The sequence below is a fragment of the Miniopterus natalensis genome, chromosome 13 (genome assembly GCF_054644295.1).
Source record: "Miniopterus natalensis isolate mMinNat1 chromosome 13, mMinNat1.hap1, whole genome shotgun sequence".
Classification (NCBI taxonomy): Eukaryota; Metazoa; Chordata; class Mammalia; order Chiroptera; family Miniopteridae; genus Miniopterus; species Miniopterus natalensis.
This window is the reverse complement of record NC_142093.1, coordinates 11,075,050-11,093,647: the sequence shown is the minus strand read 5'-3', so window position 1 is coordinate 11,093,647 and position 18,598 is coordinate 11,075,050. Positions and strand designations below refer to the sequence as shown.

The window sequence follows — 18,598 nt, the reverse complement described above, 5'->3', positions numbered from 1 at the left end:
GGCCGGGAAGAGACCCCACAACCTCAGGCAGTGAAACCAGCGGGGACTGTCGCTGAGGGTCGTGGAGGCTGCGGGAGCCCCAGCAGCTCCTCCTAAAGGGCCCCCACACATGACTCACTCGGACGCTCCCTCTGAGCCCAGCGCCGGGCAGCAGCCTGAAAGGACCTGGGACACTCGGGGAGGAACTAACCTGCCTGAAGTCGGGGCGAGAGGTGGAGGGTCGGCTTCCTCCCAGGCAGAAGGGCTGGCGGAGGCCATGGCTCCTGTGGTGAATCCTCCCCGCACAGCCGGCAGGCAGGCGCCATATTTGAATCGCCAGCACCTGATGCACACCATTGGCCCCGCCCCTCGATTCCTGGAGGCCCCGCCCCTCCCCACCTGCAGTTCATCCAGGCCATTTCCAGGGGCTTTTCTATACAAGTGGCCTCTCGAGCCTTATGCTTAAGACTTTCCTAAAATCTCTCAAACAAGCAGCAGCGGGCCTCATAGAGCTTAAGAAGTGACCCCACACCTGGCACTAGTGGCACCTGCACTGGCTCATAGCTGGGCCTCTCCTGGGCACCACCAAGCCCAGCACAAGTAGCAGCCAACTACGGTTTGCTGTGTAGCTCATGCTGGGGGGCCCTGGGCAAGGCACCAGCAGAGGCTGACTTTGCACCTCCCCGGAGGCCCCAGAGACAGCGCACCTGGTGGTCAGACTCGACCACACTTGATTACAACCCTACCACAGCCACCAGTGACACACTCGAGGGGTGCACTTGGTGAACACCAAAGCCCCACTGAAGTAAATCCTGCTCCATAGGGATGTCTCCAGCACAGCAGCTCTTTGGCTATAGTTGCAGCTGGTCCTCACAGCCAATTGGCCTGGGGGTCAATTCCTCCCAGTGACACCAACAGCAACCAAGGCTCAACTACAACAGGACAGTACACACAGCCCACATAGGGGAGCACCTAGAGGGCCCAGCTCAGGTGACTGGGGAGGCTGAGCCACTCAACCCTACAGGACACCTACTACACAAAGCCACTCTACATATTCCAGGAGACATAGCAGCTCTATCTAATGCATAGAAACAAACACCTGGAAGCAGCCAAAATGCGGAGGCAAAGAAACATGTCACAAAGGAAAGAACAGAAGAAATCTCTAGAAGAGGAACTAAATGAAATAGATCCAAGCAAGCTAAAAGATACAGAGTTCAGAATTTTGTTTATAAGGATGTTTAAGCAGACTATCAGGGAAATAACTAAGAAAATCGATAACATAATAAAGTACCAATTTGAAATGAAGGCTACAGGAACTGAAATGAAGAATAATTTACATGGAATCAACAGTAGAGTAGAGAACGCTGAGAGTCAAATCAGCAATTTGGAACATGAGGAAACAAAAAGCACCCAACCAGAAGAGCAAAAAGAAAAAGAATCCAGAAATATGAAGATAGTATAAGGAGCCTCTGGGACAACTTCAAGAGGCCCAACATTCATATTATTGGGGTGCCAGAGGGAGAGGAAAGAGACCAAGGAATTGAAAACCTATTTGAAAAACTAATGACAGAAAACTTCCCCTACCTGGGGAAAGAAATAGACTTTCAAGTCCAGGAAGCACAGAGGGTCCCAAACAAGAGGAACCCAAAGAGGCCCACAGCAAGACACATCATCATTAAAATGCCAAAGGTTAAAGACAAAGAGAGAATCTTAAAAGCAGCAAGAGAAAAGCAGTTAGTTACCTACAAGGGAGCACCCATATGACTGTCAGCTGATTTCTCAACAGGAAACTTTGCAGGCCAGAAGGGAGTGGCAAGAAATATTCAAAGTGATGAAAAACATGGAACTACAACCAAGATTGCTCTACCCAGCAAAGCTATCATTTAGAATTGAAGGTCAAATAAAGAGCTTCACAGATAAGAAAAAGCTAAAGGAGTTCATCACCACCAGACCAGCACTACAGGAAATGTTGAAGGTTCTTCTTTAAGAAGAAGCTAATGAACAGAAGAATCTGATGAACTGAATGGATCCAGGGACATTGATGCATGCAGCAGACGGTCATCTTTCAGAGGGGGGAGGGAGGGATGGTGTAGGGTGGGAGGAGATTGGCCAGGGAGGTTATATGCATATATGCATGACCCATGGACACAGTCAGTAACAGGGTGGGGACCTAGGGAGGGGGTCAGTTGCGGGGGAAAATGGTATACCTGTGATGCTCTCAACAATAAAGATAAATTTAAAAAGAAAAGAAAAAAAAAAAAATTGCAAATGGAGACCCCTGTGAGAAACAACAACATCAGCCAGCATACATTGTTGGTTTATGGCTCGTTTTGTCTTTAGACTTACAGTACCCAGTTGAAACATCATTTCCCAAAGTTACTTGGTCAGTTCCTCTTTCCCAATTCCTTTCAGTGAGGTTTGCCATACATTCGTAATACAGTTACTATTATTTGTCATGGTCCACATCTCGTCCTGGGTTTACTAGCATCTTGGGTTTTTTTAATCATTTTTAATTTATTTTATTGTTTGTATCCAGTAAAGTCCGCTCCTTGTGGTGTAGTTCTATGGGTTTAAACAAATGCACTGAGGTGTGGATTGGTCACCACAGCACCATCATACAGAACAGTTCCAGGACCCTAAAACTTCCCTTGTGAGACTTCTTTGTAGTCAACTCCTTCCTCTCCCCCACCCACTGGCCACCACCCATTTGTTTTCTATCCTTATAGTTTTGCATTTTCCAATATGTCATACAGATGGGCTCATACAATACATAGTCTTTTGGATCTGACTTCTTTTATTTGGAACAATACATTGAAGAATCATCCACACTGTTGCATCAATCAGTAGTTTGCTCCTTGTTATTGCTGAGAAGTATTCCATTGTATGGCTGTTTGTTTATCCATTCACTGATTGAAATACACATTATTGATTGTTGTGGCTTGTCTTTTTACTCTCTTAGTGATGTCTTTCAAACAACATAAATTGCCAATTTTAATGCATTCCATTTATGATTCCCCACCCCCTCATTAGTTAGTGCTTTTTATATATTGTTAAAGAATCTTTGCCTCAAGATCATGAATATGCTCTCCTCTGCTTTCTTCTAAATTTTATTATTGGTTTTCTACATTAGACTATGATCAATCTGAACTGATATTTGTGAATGGTGTGAGGTAGGAATCAAGATTCATTTCCCTCTATTGCTATCTACTAAATCTACTACCACCTATTGAAAAGACCCTCCTTTCCCCCACTCTGTGGCAGTGTGACCTTCCTCATAAATCAGGTAGCCATATGTGTATGGGTCTGTCTCTGGAATTTCTATTATGGCCATTGGTTTTTCTGTCCCTGCACCAATACCACACTGTATTGATTACTAAAGCTTTAGCATAGTTTTGATATCTAGTACTTCAGCCTGTTCCTCTTCTTAGGATTGCCTTGGCTGTTCTTGGCTCTTTGTATTTCCATATAAAGTTTACAATCAACTTGTCAATTTCCACAAAAATATCAACTGAAAGACTTTAACTAGAATCACATTAACTCAGCAGATTGGTTTGGGAAGAATCAACATCTTAATAATATTGAGCCTTCCAATCCATAAACATGGTATATCTGAGGGAATTTTTTTAAAGCACTAAAACAAAAGATTTTGTGATAGCCTTCTTCCAGGGCACAGGGTTTGCTCACGCAATCTTGCACAAAACTATAAGAGGTCTTTCAGGTAGTACTTCCCCCAGTAATCTGAGGCCTCCACTCAGGACCTAGGAGGGGCTGGCCTCTTCCATACCTCTCTCAGCAGACACCTCCATCCACTCCTTCCCTTGACAGGTGCCCTATATCTGCTTAAAATTTTTTAAGTATAAACATTGATCAGATTATTTTAAAAAGAGTTGGTAGCAGATAAAATGAACAAAAATAAAGCATTATTCAAAAATAACAAACACTAAAAATTAAGAAAGCTTCATTAACAATGAGAAACGTTAAATGAAATAATACTGTTTGATTTTTTCCAAAAACGAGATCATAAAAATCCAAGTGCGTCAATGATGTCGTTATTGAGTCACTAGCGTATTTTTGTGTGAATTTTTTCCAGCAACTGTCAAAAGCTCTTTTTGACCGCACACTAGTTAGAGAAATGGAGAGGAGATATTTTTAAGCTAAGTCCAAATATTTTCCCTCTGACTTTCATCTCCAAATCAAATCTCTTGTTCAATAACTTTGAGAAGATCTTTAAAAAAAAAAAAAATCAGTTTTTTGGCAGGGACTGCAATCTTCTAATTGTCAACAAACTGTAGTTTCTGTTTCCAAAAAAAATCCCCAGCGTTTGGGGTTTATTTTCACCGTGTCTGGTTTTATCGTGCTTAGATGGAGCCTGCACTCCCGGGTTAGTTACCTGTGTAAATTTCTACTCTGACATGTTTATATTCCCCGGTTCAGGAGCCTTCACACTGGCATGCATGTTCCTCTTCAAAGGAAAGCATCGCTTTGTCAATTGACATCTTCTTCCTGCTCTGGAGGATTGAAGACTTCTCAATGAATGTGAAATTGAACGCAGGCTATAACTCTCTGGCTAGATCCGGATTGGTTCAGATTTCAGGTTGTTCAAGTACTAGCCACAAAAATCTGGAATCCAATAAACTGGAGCTGTGATCACTAATGAGCCTCCCTCCCTCCCCTGCCTCTTCCCAGCTGTTCTCCTGCCTGCTGGTGGCTGGGCCGGAGCCCAGGACACCGGCTGAGCTGGCATCGGCTCGGGATAGAGAGCAGGGTGAGGCAGGGAGGTCGTATCTCTTGGGCCTTAGAAACTGTCCCTGCAGCAACCACTGGCATCCCTTTGATGAAGCTGCGTCTGTGCTAAGGAGGCCTCATCGTAGTGAAAGTCTGTGCTCTGGGGTCTCCCTCCCAGAAGTGATGAAGCAGGGAGCCTGGGGGAGAGGAAAGCTGCCACTGTGGGAGCAGAGACAGGCCCTGAAGGTGGCCTGGAAGGTGCCACCCGGCCTTAGAGAGACCGCACCAGCCATCCCCTGGCCTCCAGGGCGCAGGGATAGCTCTGGAGGCCTCCTTAGCACAGATGCAGCTTCATCAAAGGGACGCCAGTGGTGCTGAGGGACAGTTTCTAAGGCCCAAGAGATACAACCTCCCTGCCTCGCCCTGCTCTCTATCCCGAGCCAGTGCCAGCTCAGCCCAGTCCTGGCCCTCTCAGGAGCAGTGCCCCCTGCTCCTCACTCTGGTTCCTCCGTCATTCCCCAGCCTGATGCCTCCTTGTGGCCTTCACCCTGTCCTCCTGGCTTCTCCTCTCCACAGCACTTGCTCCTACCATCCTCCAGGGCTTCTCACATTTGTATGGACAGTCACTACCCACCACACAGGGCCCTTATAGGCACGGGCCACTCCTTTGACTGTAATTTAGGCTTCGTTTTTGCATTTTGTGTCACAAAAAATTTTTTTTATTAAAGTAAAACTTTGAAGATGGTTCTACTTCCAAGGTTTCCCACATTTTAATGGTCACATGCTCTGCCTCCATCGCCACCTGTGTCTTTGATCAGAGATCTCCAGGCATTTTTTATCATGCATCCTCAGCAATAAAAAAATGTGAAGCGTGCACCTCTAATCCACGTATGTTCATTTAGAAATTAGTACCTTTACTATAATACCAATATGTTAACTTATACAAACTAAAGATTACACAAAATATTTTAAGATATTTTACATAAATATAATAGTATGCAAAATATTTTATTTTATAACAAAGTTTTATATAACAAAACTTCCTCCATCTGCAGTTTAATCATTTGCTTGTAATGAATAACAATAGTGTAAGGAAAAGCAGGGTGGTTGGATGGGCTTCATTGTTCTTTGAAATCTTGCTTTTACACTGACATAGAGCCATTCTGAGGTCTGCGCCTAGCCGAGCTTATTTTTCATGGCTGTCGGAGCTAATCCAAAGAGAAGAGATGTAGCGCTGGCTGTATTAAATTATGGTACTCATCAGTCCCATCCACCAATTAATGGCTTTTTATTGAAATTCAGCTGGTAGATGTCCATCGTCTCTTATGTCAATCAGTGGCTCTTTACAAGCTAAATGGAAAACATTGCGTTCTCGTATTTTTAACTAATGAACTCAGAATCCACTGACTCTTCATTTGAATGATTTTCAAACAGATTTTTAAGATCTAATATTTTCAGGTATGCAGCTACAAGCATTTTTTCCAGGTGACACCACATGAGTTCAACAACAAAAATCTCATTTTCAAAATATTCTCTTACTCATTGCTCAGATGAGTCACTTTTACGTTGAAGAGTCAGAAGAATCTGAGTTCATTTTTTGTGGATATCTGCTAGGTAGCAAACTGCCAATCGCCTCTTGTCATCATAAAAAGTTCAGCAAATTTGGAACACTTGTCTTTTTGTACAAGAAACACGTATAACTCCTTTTTAGGTTTGATGGCTGTTTTAAGTGCCTGCCAAGAGATAACCAGGCAGGCCTCAGGTGGTTCAAAAGATTTTCATAGTTCCCTCTGATTACAAACCATTGCATAAGCTTTACTATATTTTAAACTTTTTAAAAAACTAACCACATCAGTGCATCCTGCCACACTTTGTGTACTTCTGGGTTTAACTCTTGGCTGTTGGCTGCAGCAGCCTGCAGGGAACTAGCTTCACAGTTTCACATCCCTGCACCCTTACCCCGAATCCTTTCACCATGCAGCGGCCACTCCATCCATGATTACACCCAGACAATTTCCCCCGTAAATGGGGTTTCTATTAAAGCAGTAATGTACTATTCAGCCCCTATCACTTCCTCCTTTCAGTGGCTCACAGAAATGTGGTTCCTCGTGTATTTCATGATTGAAACAGAATCCAGGAAAACCATGTTAGAAACATCCATTTAGCAAAACTCCCACAATGTGAAATTTGTTCTGATGCTTCTTTCTCTACGTCTTCGGCAATATTTTCTCCACACCTTCCAACAGCATCTGTGGTCACCATGCTGTGTTCTGTGTACTGTTCTTGCTGCCACCCCAGCCGCCCCTCCCCCGCTCCGTAAGACAAAGGGTGTGTGTGTGTGTGTGTGTGTGTGTGTAGACAAGAGACATGAGTCCTGGCCCGTGTGGCCCAGTGTGGCTCAGTTGCTGGGCGCCCTCCCACGCACAGAAGGGCTGCTGGTTGGATTCCGAGTCAGGACATGCGCCCCAGTTGTGGGCTCAGTCCCCACTGGGGGTGTGCAGGAGGGGGTCAATCGGTGTTTCACTCTCACACCGATGCATCTCTCTCCCTGTCCCTCTCCCTTCCTCTCACTCTAAAAATCAATAAAAAATATTTTTTCAAAAGAGTCTTGTGACATGGGCCTAAGGGGGGATGGATTGGCTTCCCGTCGGTCTTCCCCCCTCCCCTGTCACTACCAGCAAAGCCAAGTAACGGAGGTGGCCCCCGGGGAAGGGAAGGCTGGCATCTCACTCCCTGCTCAGCGAGCTCTGGCTCTGCCTGCGCCCGCCTGAGAGCAGGATGAGCGAGCCGAAGCCTGGACCTCTGGTTGTGTCTGATCGGATTTTCAGTCATTTCTGCCTCAGAGAAAAGAACTTGTAGTTTAAGTATAAGCCGTATTTTCTGCCCAGACATTTTCTTGTTGGTCAAGTGCATTTGCATTTTAAGTATTGTCTTCAATTGCGGGTGCCTTGCAGGAATCTTGTTAAGCCACCTGTCCATTTGTGAGTTAATTTAGTTAAAACTTGGCAATCTGTTACGCCACTTAGCTGGGTACGTGTGACCTGGAACACATCACAGTGATAGGTCTGAATAGCATTCATTTGAGGCAGTCACACCCAGAGTTTCAAGGGGGTGGGGAGGGGGAAGGATGCGGGAACCAGGCTGAGCGGGAGCTTGTCTGGAGGGTCTAGCAGGGTGGCCCAGATTTTCCCAGACCCTGGCCACTCCTGGAACATACATACATGTATATATGAGATTAACCCTGTCACCTGGGGATCTCATTTACAGTCCAGATTCCTGGGTGTATTAGTTTGCTAAGGCTTCGTAACAAAGTACCACAACCATGTAACTTAACCAACAGAAATGTATTACCTTACAGTTCTGGAGTCTAGAAGTCCAAGATCAAGGTGTCAGCAGGATTGGTTCCTTCTGAGGCTGGGGGGAGAATCTGTCCCATGCCTCTCCTTTCTGGCATCTTTGGCATTCCTGGGTGTGTAGAAGCTTCGCCCCAATCTCTGCCTGCATCTTCACATGCTGTTCTCCCTGTGTGCTTGTCTTGTGTCCAGATTTTACCCCAGACCTTCTAAAACAGGATCTCTGAAGGTGGGAGCTTACAGTTCACATTCTTAACAGGAGCCTCGGGTAACCAGGATGCTCACTAAAGTTTAAGAATCCATGGCCACCGAAGGTGACACAGAATATCCTTTCTCCTGTCCCAAATACACAGGAATACCAAATAAAATTAAACCATAGATTTTACTATGTAGCTGAGTTCAAGAGAAATGAAGAGAAATTTTCATGCTCCCCAAATAGAGAAATCAAAACCCAAGAGCTAAACTTTGGCTGAAGCTGGGGCGACCATAAGGAGCGTGAGACAGGAGGACATGGGCCCCTAGAGCCTGGGGCTGGGGCTCAAATGCCCATGACAGAGGTGATAGGGCCATTGCCTGCTTGAAGCAGAGGAACGAACCTTTTTGCACGAAACCTGAAGCCTTGAAGAGATACCTTCGAGTGAAAAGGGGACTAGAAAAATCAACCCAAGATTTGTTCCAACTAATTAAAAATTTAGAAGATTGAAGAGCTATCAGCCATTCTGATCTGCTGTGTGACTCTACAGAACCAAATAGCTTTCTTAGCCGAGGTGCATGTAAGGGAAGGGATTTGATTGGGGTGAGGGAGGGATTGAGGTCATGCTGGAGCAAACCTGGGGTCTGGTAAGGTCTGCCAGCAGGCAGGGTGAGTTTAGGACAAGCAAGGGCTGGATCCCTGAGCAACTTGGGGAAAGTCCTGGTAGGTGAAGATGGATTAGGGACACGGAAAGTGGGGGAGAAGGAGGGTGCCAAGGATGAACTTGTTACTTTTAAAGATTCCCAAGCTTGTTCTGTGCAGTTCCCCCTTTAACTCTCATTAGACCTGCTGGTCTCCTTCACCCCACAGCCTGCCCCACCCGCCCATTCCTGGGGGCTGGAGGAGAGTAGCAAGGCAGTTCTGAGTTGCCTCTGAGCTGGAAGAGAAGCGCCTGGGTGTTTGCTCAGAGCCCTGTGGTGCCAGCATCAGAGGGGCCCTCTCACGCATGGCCCTGGCCAGGCCCAGGTTAGGGAAACCGGGGGTTCCTAAAATCACATGGCCCTGACTCCTATGGGGCTCTAATTTGAGAAACAGTTTGGTTTAAAAGAGAAAATTGTTGGTATCTATAGTAGTTAGGTAATGACTAATGGTTACCATTTGTTGAGAGGTATTTATCAGCCATCCTGCAGCTTTAAAGCTATCCCCTTTAATCCTCACAGCAAAACAATTCGGTACATACACTATTATCCCACCCTATTTGGTAGGTGAGAAAGCTTAGGCTCTGGGAGATTATGTAATTTGTAGAAACTAAGGTCACTCACTGGGAAATAGTGAAGCCAGGGCCTAAACCCAGGTCTGTCTGACCTCTACATACGTTGACAGTGGCTAACACTGGGGAGTAGATCACAAACAATTTTTATCCCACCCTTTTTTTTCCTTTTTTTTGTATTCTCTAAGTACTATACATAAAATAATGGAAATTAGTAACCATGAAAAAGAATACTACCGGGGAGAGGGACTGGGGAGGGGGAAGGAATGGGGTGGAATGGGTCACTGGGGAGAAAAAGGGACATCTGTAATATTTTAAACAATAATAAAATTTTAAAAAACAACAACAAAACAAAACAAAACAAACAAACAAAAAGAACACTACCTTTGGCAGATCCGTGCAGGAGGAGATGACAGCGGGAAGAGCGGTGCTAAGCGAGCTCCCTCAGCCCAGGCGAGCTCTCGCGGCCAGGGTCCTAGCTTGGTGACCTAGTGCCACCAGAATTTAGGTTGTTGCTGTGACTTTCCTCTCAAACTCAGGACGCTGTCCTTGGGGAAGGCAAGCCAGGCCCAGGGAGGCAGGAACCTGGCATGGACAGAACCCCTCCCTCCTCCTCTTCCCCATCCGCAGGTCAACCCTTTCAGAGACCGAATCTGCAGGGTATTCTCCCACAACGACGTGTTCTCCTTCGAGGACGTGCTGGGCATGGCGTCGGTGTTCAGCGAGCAGGCCTGCCCCAGCCTGAAGATCGAGTACGCCTTTCGCATCTATGGTGAGTGCAGTGGGGGGGGGAGTGAGGAGGGGGGAGTGCCACAGGGTAAATTCCTCATCTGGAGCCCATCAACATCAACGCATTGGTGGGATGGTGCTGACTGGGGTTTAATGGGTACTTAAAGGTATTATTATGTTTCTCAGAGCTGTAGAATTTTTAAAAAAAGAATTAAGAGTTACTATTCCAATGAACTGATACATTCTCCTCTATGTCATGAAAGGAAAATAAATGGAGTCATTGATGTTGGTATTTCATGGTCTTGGTGTGGGCAGGAGAGAGATAAAGATAGAAAGAGAGAGAGAGAGAGAGATTACATTATGAGTATAAAGGGATGAGCTGATAAGTATCTTAAAACAGCTATTTTAACCATGCCCAATGATGTATGTAAAAGAAAGTATGTAAATAAAAATATAGAAATTCTCAGCAGAAAAATAGAAACTATAAGAAAGAATCAAATGGAAAATATATAACTAAAAAAAGTAAAATATCTGAAATAAAAATCACTGAATAGCTTACCAGGAGAATCAAAATGACAGAGAAAAGAGTCAGCAAACCTGAAGATAGATCAATAGAAATGTAATCTAATCTGAAGAACGAAGAGAAAAAAAATGAGCAGAAAAAAGGAACAGAGCCTCAGGGACACAGAGGGCAATAGAAAGGTCTAACATACAATCGATTAGAGTCTCAGAAGGAGGGGAGAGAATGAACAGAGCAGAAAAGATATTTGAAGAAATAATGGCTCCAGCTGTCCTAAATTTGATGAGAGACACACATTTACAGTGAACTTCAAGCAGGGCAAATGCAAATGAAGTCACATACCCAAATTCAGTCGACTTGATAGTCCCCACCTCCCACCCACCTCCTGCTTCCCTATCCCAAGTATTTCTGGGGGACCCCAGGAAGTTTTCAATGTATCCAAGGGCTTCTCCTCCACCAGCCGCTGCCACCGTCTGCCAGGCCTCTGCCACAGAGGACTTGCTGTGCTGTCTCTAGCCTCCTCGGTCCCCTCTCAGCACTCTTCTGGGTGGGGCAGCTCTTCTGGACGGAGAACGCTGGCCCAGGCTGGGTGCTCTTGTCTTACCTAAGAATCTTCCGATTGCAAGTAACAGGAACTTATCTGTGTAAAGGACAACACATGAAGAACAGCTTCTCTCTGTGCACTTGCTTTTTCTGCAGATCTGATTTTACGCCACTGGGCCGGAGATGACTACCCCGGCCCCTCACGTGGCCTTTGGGCTTCGCTCTGACTAGCCAAAAGCATCTCTGCTTCTCACTTCCATTTTCTCTGGGGGTGATCGGCTCAGCCAAACCAGTGATCTAGCTACCCCTGGGTTAGGTGACCAGCCTTGTCCAATCAACCACGGCCCAAAAGAAGCAGAGTCGCAGGAATAAACGGCTGCAGAGGCCTACCCCTGGGGGTGGGGACACTTCTCCGAGATGGCAAAGTGTAGGCAGGGCAGATGTTCCCAAACATGTTCTCCTCAGCTGTCTTCCCATGGTCTCCAGAGCTAAACAAACAAAACCACTTGAACCCTCGGGGAACTAGAAGAGCAGCAGGTTCTCTTCAGGCCGCAAGGCACAGGAGCTAAAAGGTGTCCAGCTCAGAAGTGGGGAGAATGCCCTCCCTCCCAAGTGGCCTCGGGTCAGATCAAGGACCAGACACCACCTGTCCCCCTTGCTGTCTTGTATCTTCCTCTGCCCCTCCTCTCAGGTCCCCTCCAGGGGGTTCCTTCCTCCTCAAGCTCAAATATAAAAACAAGAAGCACAAAGCCTTCATGCAAATCAGCTCTGAGGAGATGCCTGGGGACTCATGAACTCCAAGGCTTCATCAGATACACCCAGGCAAATCCCAATTCTCTTGGGCTCGGAAGATCTGTTACCTTACACAGCTGTCAGCAGGATTAGAGGGGGGACAAGCAAGCCTCTGAGCCTGGTTCCTGGCACGTGGTAGCTGCTCATTAAGTTGAGGTGGTGGTGACAGCAATGAAGGAGGAGGGAGAGGGAAAGAAATGGAAGGAAAAGAGGAGGAAGGAGAACATGGTGCTGGCAATGGCCGCGAGGATCTCTCTTAGATGAAGTCCAGAGACCTAACTCAGTGCTCCAACCCTTTTTTACTCCCGGTGTGGCCAGGCACCAGCAGCAGCAGCATTGCCAGGAAGCTTGTGAGAAATGCAGAATCTCAGGCCCCACCCCCACCTGCTGAATCAGGTGGTTCCTCTGTACCTTAAGGTTTTAGAAGCTCCAGGCCACTGGATCGCAGACACCCCTGCTCACTGGAATCACCTGAGCAGCTTTTTAAAACCTACCGACCTCCAGCTGATTGATCCCTGCCCCTCAGCACCTCTGGGGAGATTTTCTACCTGTTAGAGACCAACATCCCAGCACTGCCTCCCTGATCCTGTTAGCATGTCTTCCACCCGATGGGCTTTACCCTCAGGCAGGTGCCAGAGTGCCAGCAGCAGATCTTCCCACACCTTCCCAAGACCTGACACAATCACGAGGGATGCTAGTAGCTGGGAGAGGCCAGGGAGGCAAACTCAATTCTGGTGAGAATAAAATAGTGAAAGTGGGCTAATTTTGGTGAAAGTACTTTGTAAATTGCCCAGAGAACCGAAGGAGTAATATGACAGAGATGTTGAGATGATGGTAAGAATGTTTCGGAGGGACGTAAAGGCTGAGCCCCAACCCCACCAGCTCTCTAAATCTCCCATAATGTTGGGAAACAGCAAGAGGAAGGTCCCTCCCCCTACTGCAAGTCGCTCAAGGCTGCAGATCCTGAGGCTATTGAGGCCCCATGGGCTGGCCAGTGGCCCAGAGCTCCCAGCCCCCAGCCCTTTCCCAGGCTGCTCTTCCATTGCGCCCTCAAAGGAAGGGAACTGTCCAGGACTACATTTTACTCCAGCAAATGATTTTGTTTCCAGATGGCTTAGGACCAAAACCATGTCACTTTGCTGCAGTCTTTGCATATGGGAGCGCGGCCAGCAGGACGCCTGGGGACACTGCGGGGTCTCTGGGAGAGGCTGCAGAGCTTCTCACCAGCAGTGCAATGTCACTGCCTCCAGTCCTGGTCACAGTCCCTGCACTTTCTCCACCTGCTCTAGGCCATTACCCATGGTGTACCATAGTAGAGCTTGGGCCTTAGCTTCCAGTTCCTGAGGCTGATAAATATCCAGCCAGGGGAAAGCTACCTGCTCAAGGAAGGGGCTGGTTAGTTGCACCTTCCACATCCATATCCTGCCTGGGGGAACAGGGACAAAAGTCTTGGCTCCACCACTGAAGGGTCCTGTGACATCAGCAAACTCACTCTTCCACTCTGGGCCCAATATAGCTCTAGCTCTCATTCTTCAAAGCAAAATATTACACAGTTTCCAAGGTTTGCATTTTTTTTTTTTTTTTTTTGTATTTAAGAATCACCAAGTGATAGAGAATTGAGCCTCTATTATACCTAACAAGCATCTATATACCAAACCCCATGCCAGCTGACTTCCATGTATTTTCTTATTTAATCTTCACAGCAACTGTGAGGAGGTACTGCTATTAAACTGAGGCTCAGACAATGAATTAGTTAGAATTAAATTTGGTGGCAAACGAGTGGGAACCCCAAGGGGCTTATGCAGGAGAGCACCCAGGATCTTTGGCAGCTATGGGTTTTTTCTCTAACATGGAAAATTCCCGAAGCAGTTGCCCACAGTGGTTGTGTAATGTTGGGTACCAAGTTTCCTCCTCTGTTGTTGCTTTTTCCTCCACTCCCAAAGTCCCCTCACTGTCACAAGGGCTACGCCTTCTCTTTGAAGACATTCCCAGAAGGTGACTGTGCCTCTTCTTGCATCGCCTTGGCCAGAGCTCAGTCATGCGGCCACATCTAGCTGTAGGGGAGACTGGGAAATGCAGTGCTCGGTGCAGATGGCCCCATTACAGTTAAAACTGGGCACTTCATTACGGTAACAGTTATGCGTGGTTAGGAGCAGAGACTGCCCAGGCTTGGTCTTGTCTGTCACGCACCAGTGTGTGACCTTGTTCATTCATTCACCTACTCAATGAACGCCCATTGAGCACCTATTCTATTCCAGGCTCTGTTCTAGGAGCTGGGGATACAGTAGTGACCAAAAGACAAAACTTTGTGTCCTTGTGGAATTTATATTCTGCTGGAGGGGAAAAAATGAGCTAGTAGGTGAAACATGGTGTTTGGTGCTGGGAGGAAACCAAGGCAGGGCAGGGACAGGCGGTGTAACTTTAGACAGGCTCTGGGTAGTGCCCTGGGGAGAAGCTGGCGTTTGAATAAAGACCCAGAGGCTCTGTGGGTGAGTGTTCCAGGGAGGGGACCGCGGTGCAGAGGCCCTGCCTCCTCTTTGCAGATTTTAATGAGAACGGCTTCATCGACAAGGAGGACCTGCAGAGGATCGTCCTCCGACTGCTCAACAGCGACGATGTGTCAGAGGACCTGCTGACCGACCTCACGGACCACGTGTGTGCCTGGGCTGCACGGGCTCGGGTGGGACAGACCACCACCCAAACCCCAGATGGCAGGCAGGGAGGTGGCCTGAGGGACGGGCACATGGCTGGAGGCAACTACCCCCCGATTTCCTGTCCTTCTTCCACGATCAGAACTTCCTTCCATGACTCCCTTCCAGGGTCCCCAGAGCAGTGTGCCCAAGCCACCTACCCACTCCAAGGTTCCCTCTCATCAACGCTGTAGGCAGGTTGCCCAGTAGCAACTTGGCATCAAACGAATACATCACAGCATCCCCTTCCCCACATGATCCCAGGGTAACATGATGGCCAGATGTCCTCAAGTGGCAGTCCAAAGTGTGGCAGGACATGAGGACAGCCCGGTGACCCCAACAGGGCATGGATCCATTTGTCCTAAGACCATGAGAACCTTCCTGTGCTTTGGGTCTGGATGGGATCTAGAAGCAAAGCTAAAACCTTGAAGGGCCTCACAGGGGTCAGGGGACCCTGGGATGTGTGTGAAGCATCTGGCGGGGAGCCCCTACCTGCGGGATTTCTCCCCTCCTTTGAGCCTTCATCTCGCTCTCATGCCTGACTCCTCTGCTTCTGCTCCTCCCGCACCTGGCAGGTCCTGAGCGAGTCGGATCTGGACAATGACAACATGCTGTCCTTCTCAGAGTTTGAACACGCGATGGCCAAGGCTCCAGACTTCATGAAGTAAGGCGTTCTGGAGTGGGGGTGGGGTATGCCCAGCACAGTGGGGGAAGGAAGGGCCCCCAGTCTTCCCTTGGCCAACAGGGCACCCCTTCTTCCCAAGGGGGTCATGAGTCTCTGGGGCACTTTCAGAGACTTTCGGAATCAGCAAAACTGGAGCTTCTGGGAAATTAGATAACCTAGGAAGAGTCAGGGAGTGGGGTTGTAACAGGCAAGGGGAGGATCACCCGCATTCCAGGCTTTGCAAATGATGTGCGTGGTCCAAACTTCGGGTGCAACCCTGTACAGCTGGCACATCTGTGTGCTGCCCCAATGCCCACTGGGCTCCAGGGCTGACCCGGGGAGTTGCCTTTGCCACTACTAGTCCTCTGCCCTCCCCCTCACCTCCAGAGGTCACTAGGATCGGGGTGTACGGGGGTTGTGAAGATGCTGGTGGTGCAGTTCAGAGAAGAACTCGAGCATGTCCAAACCTTGTTTCGGGGCTTAAGGTTCTTATCTGGTCCAAACATCCTGGAGGTAATTGGCCATCTTCATGTTTCCCCGACATGTTGCACAATCTTATTTGGAGCCTGTGGCTGTGGGAAAAGCAGTCCCTGGAGAGGGCCTGGAAGAGCACCCTGCAGTGTGGAGCTGGCATCTCTGCCTGTGTCTGCTACTCCTGGGCCCTACTCTGCCCTTGGTCTCATAGTCTAGGTGATTTTGATGGCAAGAAAGAATGCCCATTCAAAATGATTTAATAAACCAATCAAAAAAGAGCAGACACCTAGATCTCCGAGAGCACCGGGATCACACAGAGCCCGGCATCTGCCTCTCTCCTTAGCACCTCCATACGTAGCTCCCATGCAAACCAGCAACCTCTACTTTGTCAGACATGGGGCCAAATACAGCCTCCCCACAGTGGTCAAGTTTGCCTCTTCTGGGCTTCGAATGACCCTCAGTGACTTCTAAGTAATGTTCTTCAGCTGTGGCTCCAAATTTGCAGAGAGTCCAATTGGCCCAACTTGGGTCAGGTGCCCACCTGTCTTGTAACCACCTGGATGGAGGAGCGGGCTCTCCCCTCCAGCAGGGCTGCGGGGGCTGTGGCTTGGGCAGCCTCCCTGTAAGAGGGTCTGCACTGGGGACCACCCAAGCAAGGGTAATGCCTCTTCTTCCATAATAGTCCACCACATAACTGAGGCCAGACTCCTGTCCTGGAGTTTTCCTTGGACTCTCTCCCAATTCTTCCCATGGGTTCCAGAACCACAGCTTCTAACATTCTTTGAGGTGTAGTGATGCTAAAAGTCGCCTAAAGAAGGCTCTGGGCTGGCTTGGGAGAGCTGCAAATTGGCCACTGCTCAGGAAAAGGGACATGAGAGGTGGGAACGGGAGGATGCCTCTAGGATTGCCGTGAGCCCAGGAGTCAGGGGGGTGCACTGAGCCTGCGGGCTCAAAATGGCTCAAGGATTCTTTCAGCTCCTTTCGGATTCACTTCTGGGGATGCTGATGTGAAAAATGCCTGACCTGGCGACTCCGAGGGCACCACTGGAACTTGGAATCCAACCCCCTCCAGGCTCTAGGGGACTCCGATTAGAAGTATGACTTTGTTCCTGTCCCTCCCTCACTTACAGAATATTGTTTATTTAATAAAGCAAATAAAAAACCTTTCCTTTGCCCTATCTGTCCACCATTTTTGGAAGGCAGGGTCACAGAGAAGTATTATTTATTAAGAGCTGCTCATTCCAGGGTTTAAGTTCACCGATGATGCCACGGAAGCTGGAATGACAGTCTTTTTGAGGGCAGGCTTCAAATCCCAGCCTCTGTCACAGCAGGGCCCGGGCCCAGTGGGATGAAATTCACCAGGAAGAGAGGCGTCCTTCCTTCCCTTCACCCAGGCCCCCGCCCCGCACCTTTCCTCGCATCTCTCCACGCAGCCTGTACAGAGATGCTCATAGCGGTCATTCCAGTTGGCGCCCCGCTTCCCAGCCCTGGTCAAGGAGAAGACATCCATCTTGGTCCCCTTGGCTCCCCCAGGCCCTTGGGATGTGACAGTGTGTGACCAGAATTCAGGGTTTATTTGCTTTGCTATTTGGCCAAGCCCTGGAATGAATTTGCCCCCCACAGGGACCCTTTGGGGTCTAGCTGGTCAGGGACCCTGGGACACAGGAGAAGCCCCTTCTGGGGTCCCTGAGAGCTGTCAGATGCTTATCTGGTGGGAACATGGTTTTTCTTATTTATACTGTCTTGGGAGAGGGGTTGAAATGCTGCATCATGGGAAGGGCTGTTTTACCCTCTGTACGTGAAGTGGTCCCCCTGCTTTTAGGTCCTGACTCACCATGCAGGGTAATAAGGACCTTGTTGTTGGATGGACTCCTTTGGTCAAATCCAGGAGACACTGGAATGTTGGAGGACTCCTGAGGTGTGAGTACACACCTAGCCTGAGGTCCCCATCCCAGATCCTGTCCACTGAGGAGCTGTCACCCACATCCTATCCCCTGTCCCAGGCAGGAGGCCTCCCAGGAGGTGGGAAGCAGCAGCCTGGTGAGAGCAGACACTACAGACCCTGACCCTCCCAGGCCACCTCAGGCATGTGACCTCAGAACCCATTCCCAGTGTCCACTTCTGGTCTAGAGGTTACTGAAACATAGAGATTCCTTGAAGAGTGGCTCAGTCCTGGGTCACTCCCTCCTGTCCCCTTCTAGGAACAGTCCCGGGGTAGATGGCAAACCAGCCTGTCCATGCCAGTCTGGGCAGAATGCAGGAAGGTACACTGCTTCTCCCAGGCCCATAGGGTCCTTCGGGATCCCAAGGGCTGCGTCATCCCTGCCCTTCAGTCTCCACATGGACCACAAGCAGGCTATGTAGTAGAAAAACCAGGGCTTGGAGTCAGAAAGACCTGGATTCAAATCCTGGCTGTATCATTTCCAAGCTGTGTAAGCTTGGGCTACATCTCTGAGCCTCAGTGTCTTTATCAAATAACATCACTTCCTTTACACGTTATCGTGTGGACTAAATAATGCTGAGCCAGGGCCCAAACAGAAAGTCCTTTGCAGATGACACCCAGTGTAATTGTCTGGAGTCACTTTGCCCTCATTCTCAGACATAGGATAATGGGGCTTCCTCGATTACACCAGTGGAAGCAGATGGAAGGTACCTCTGTACCTGAG

General features: G+C 48.3%; 1 protein-coding gene across 1 annotated transcript in view; it reads left to right on the top strand.

Annotated features, from left to right (window-relative positions):
• CIB4 (calcium and integrin binding family member 4) overlaps positions 1-16,938 on the top strand; it is a 39,852-nt gene extending 22,914 nt beyond the window's left edge. The window contains exons 4-7 of the mRNA XM_016210183.2: positions 10,151-10,292; positions 14,648-14,757; positions 15,370-15,458; positions 16,908-16,938. Coding sequence (XP_016065669.1) covers positions 10,151-10,292; positions 14,648-14,757; positions 15,370-15,458; positions 16,908-16,938 — 372 coding nt within the window. The remainder of the gene's footprint in view (positions 1-10,150; positions 10,293-14,647; positions 14,758-15,369; positions 15,459-16,907) is intronic.
• Positions 16,939-18,598: the final 1,660 nt, after the last annotated feature.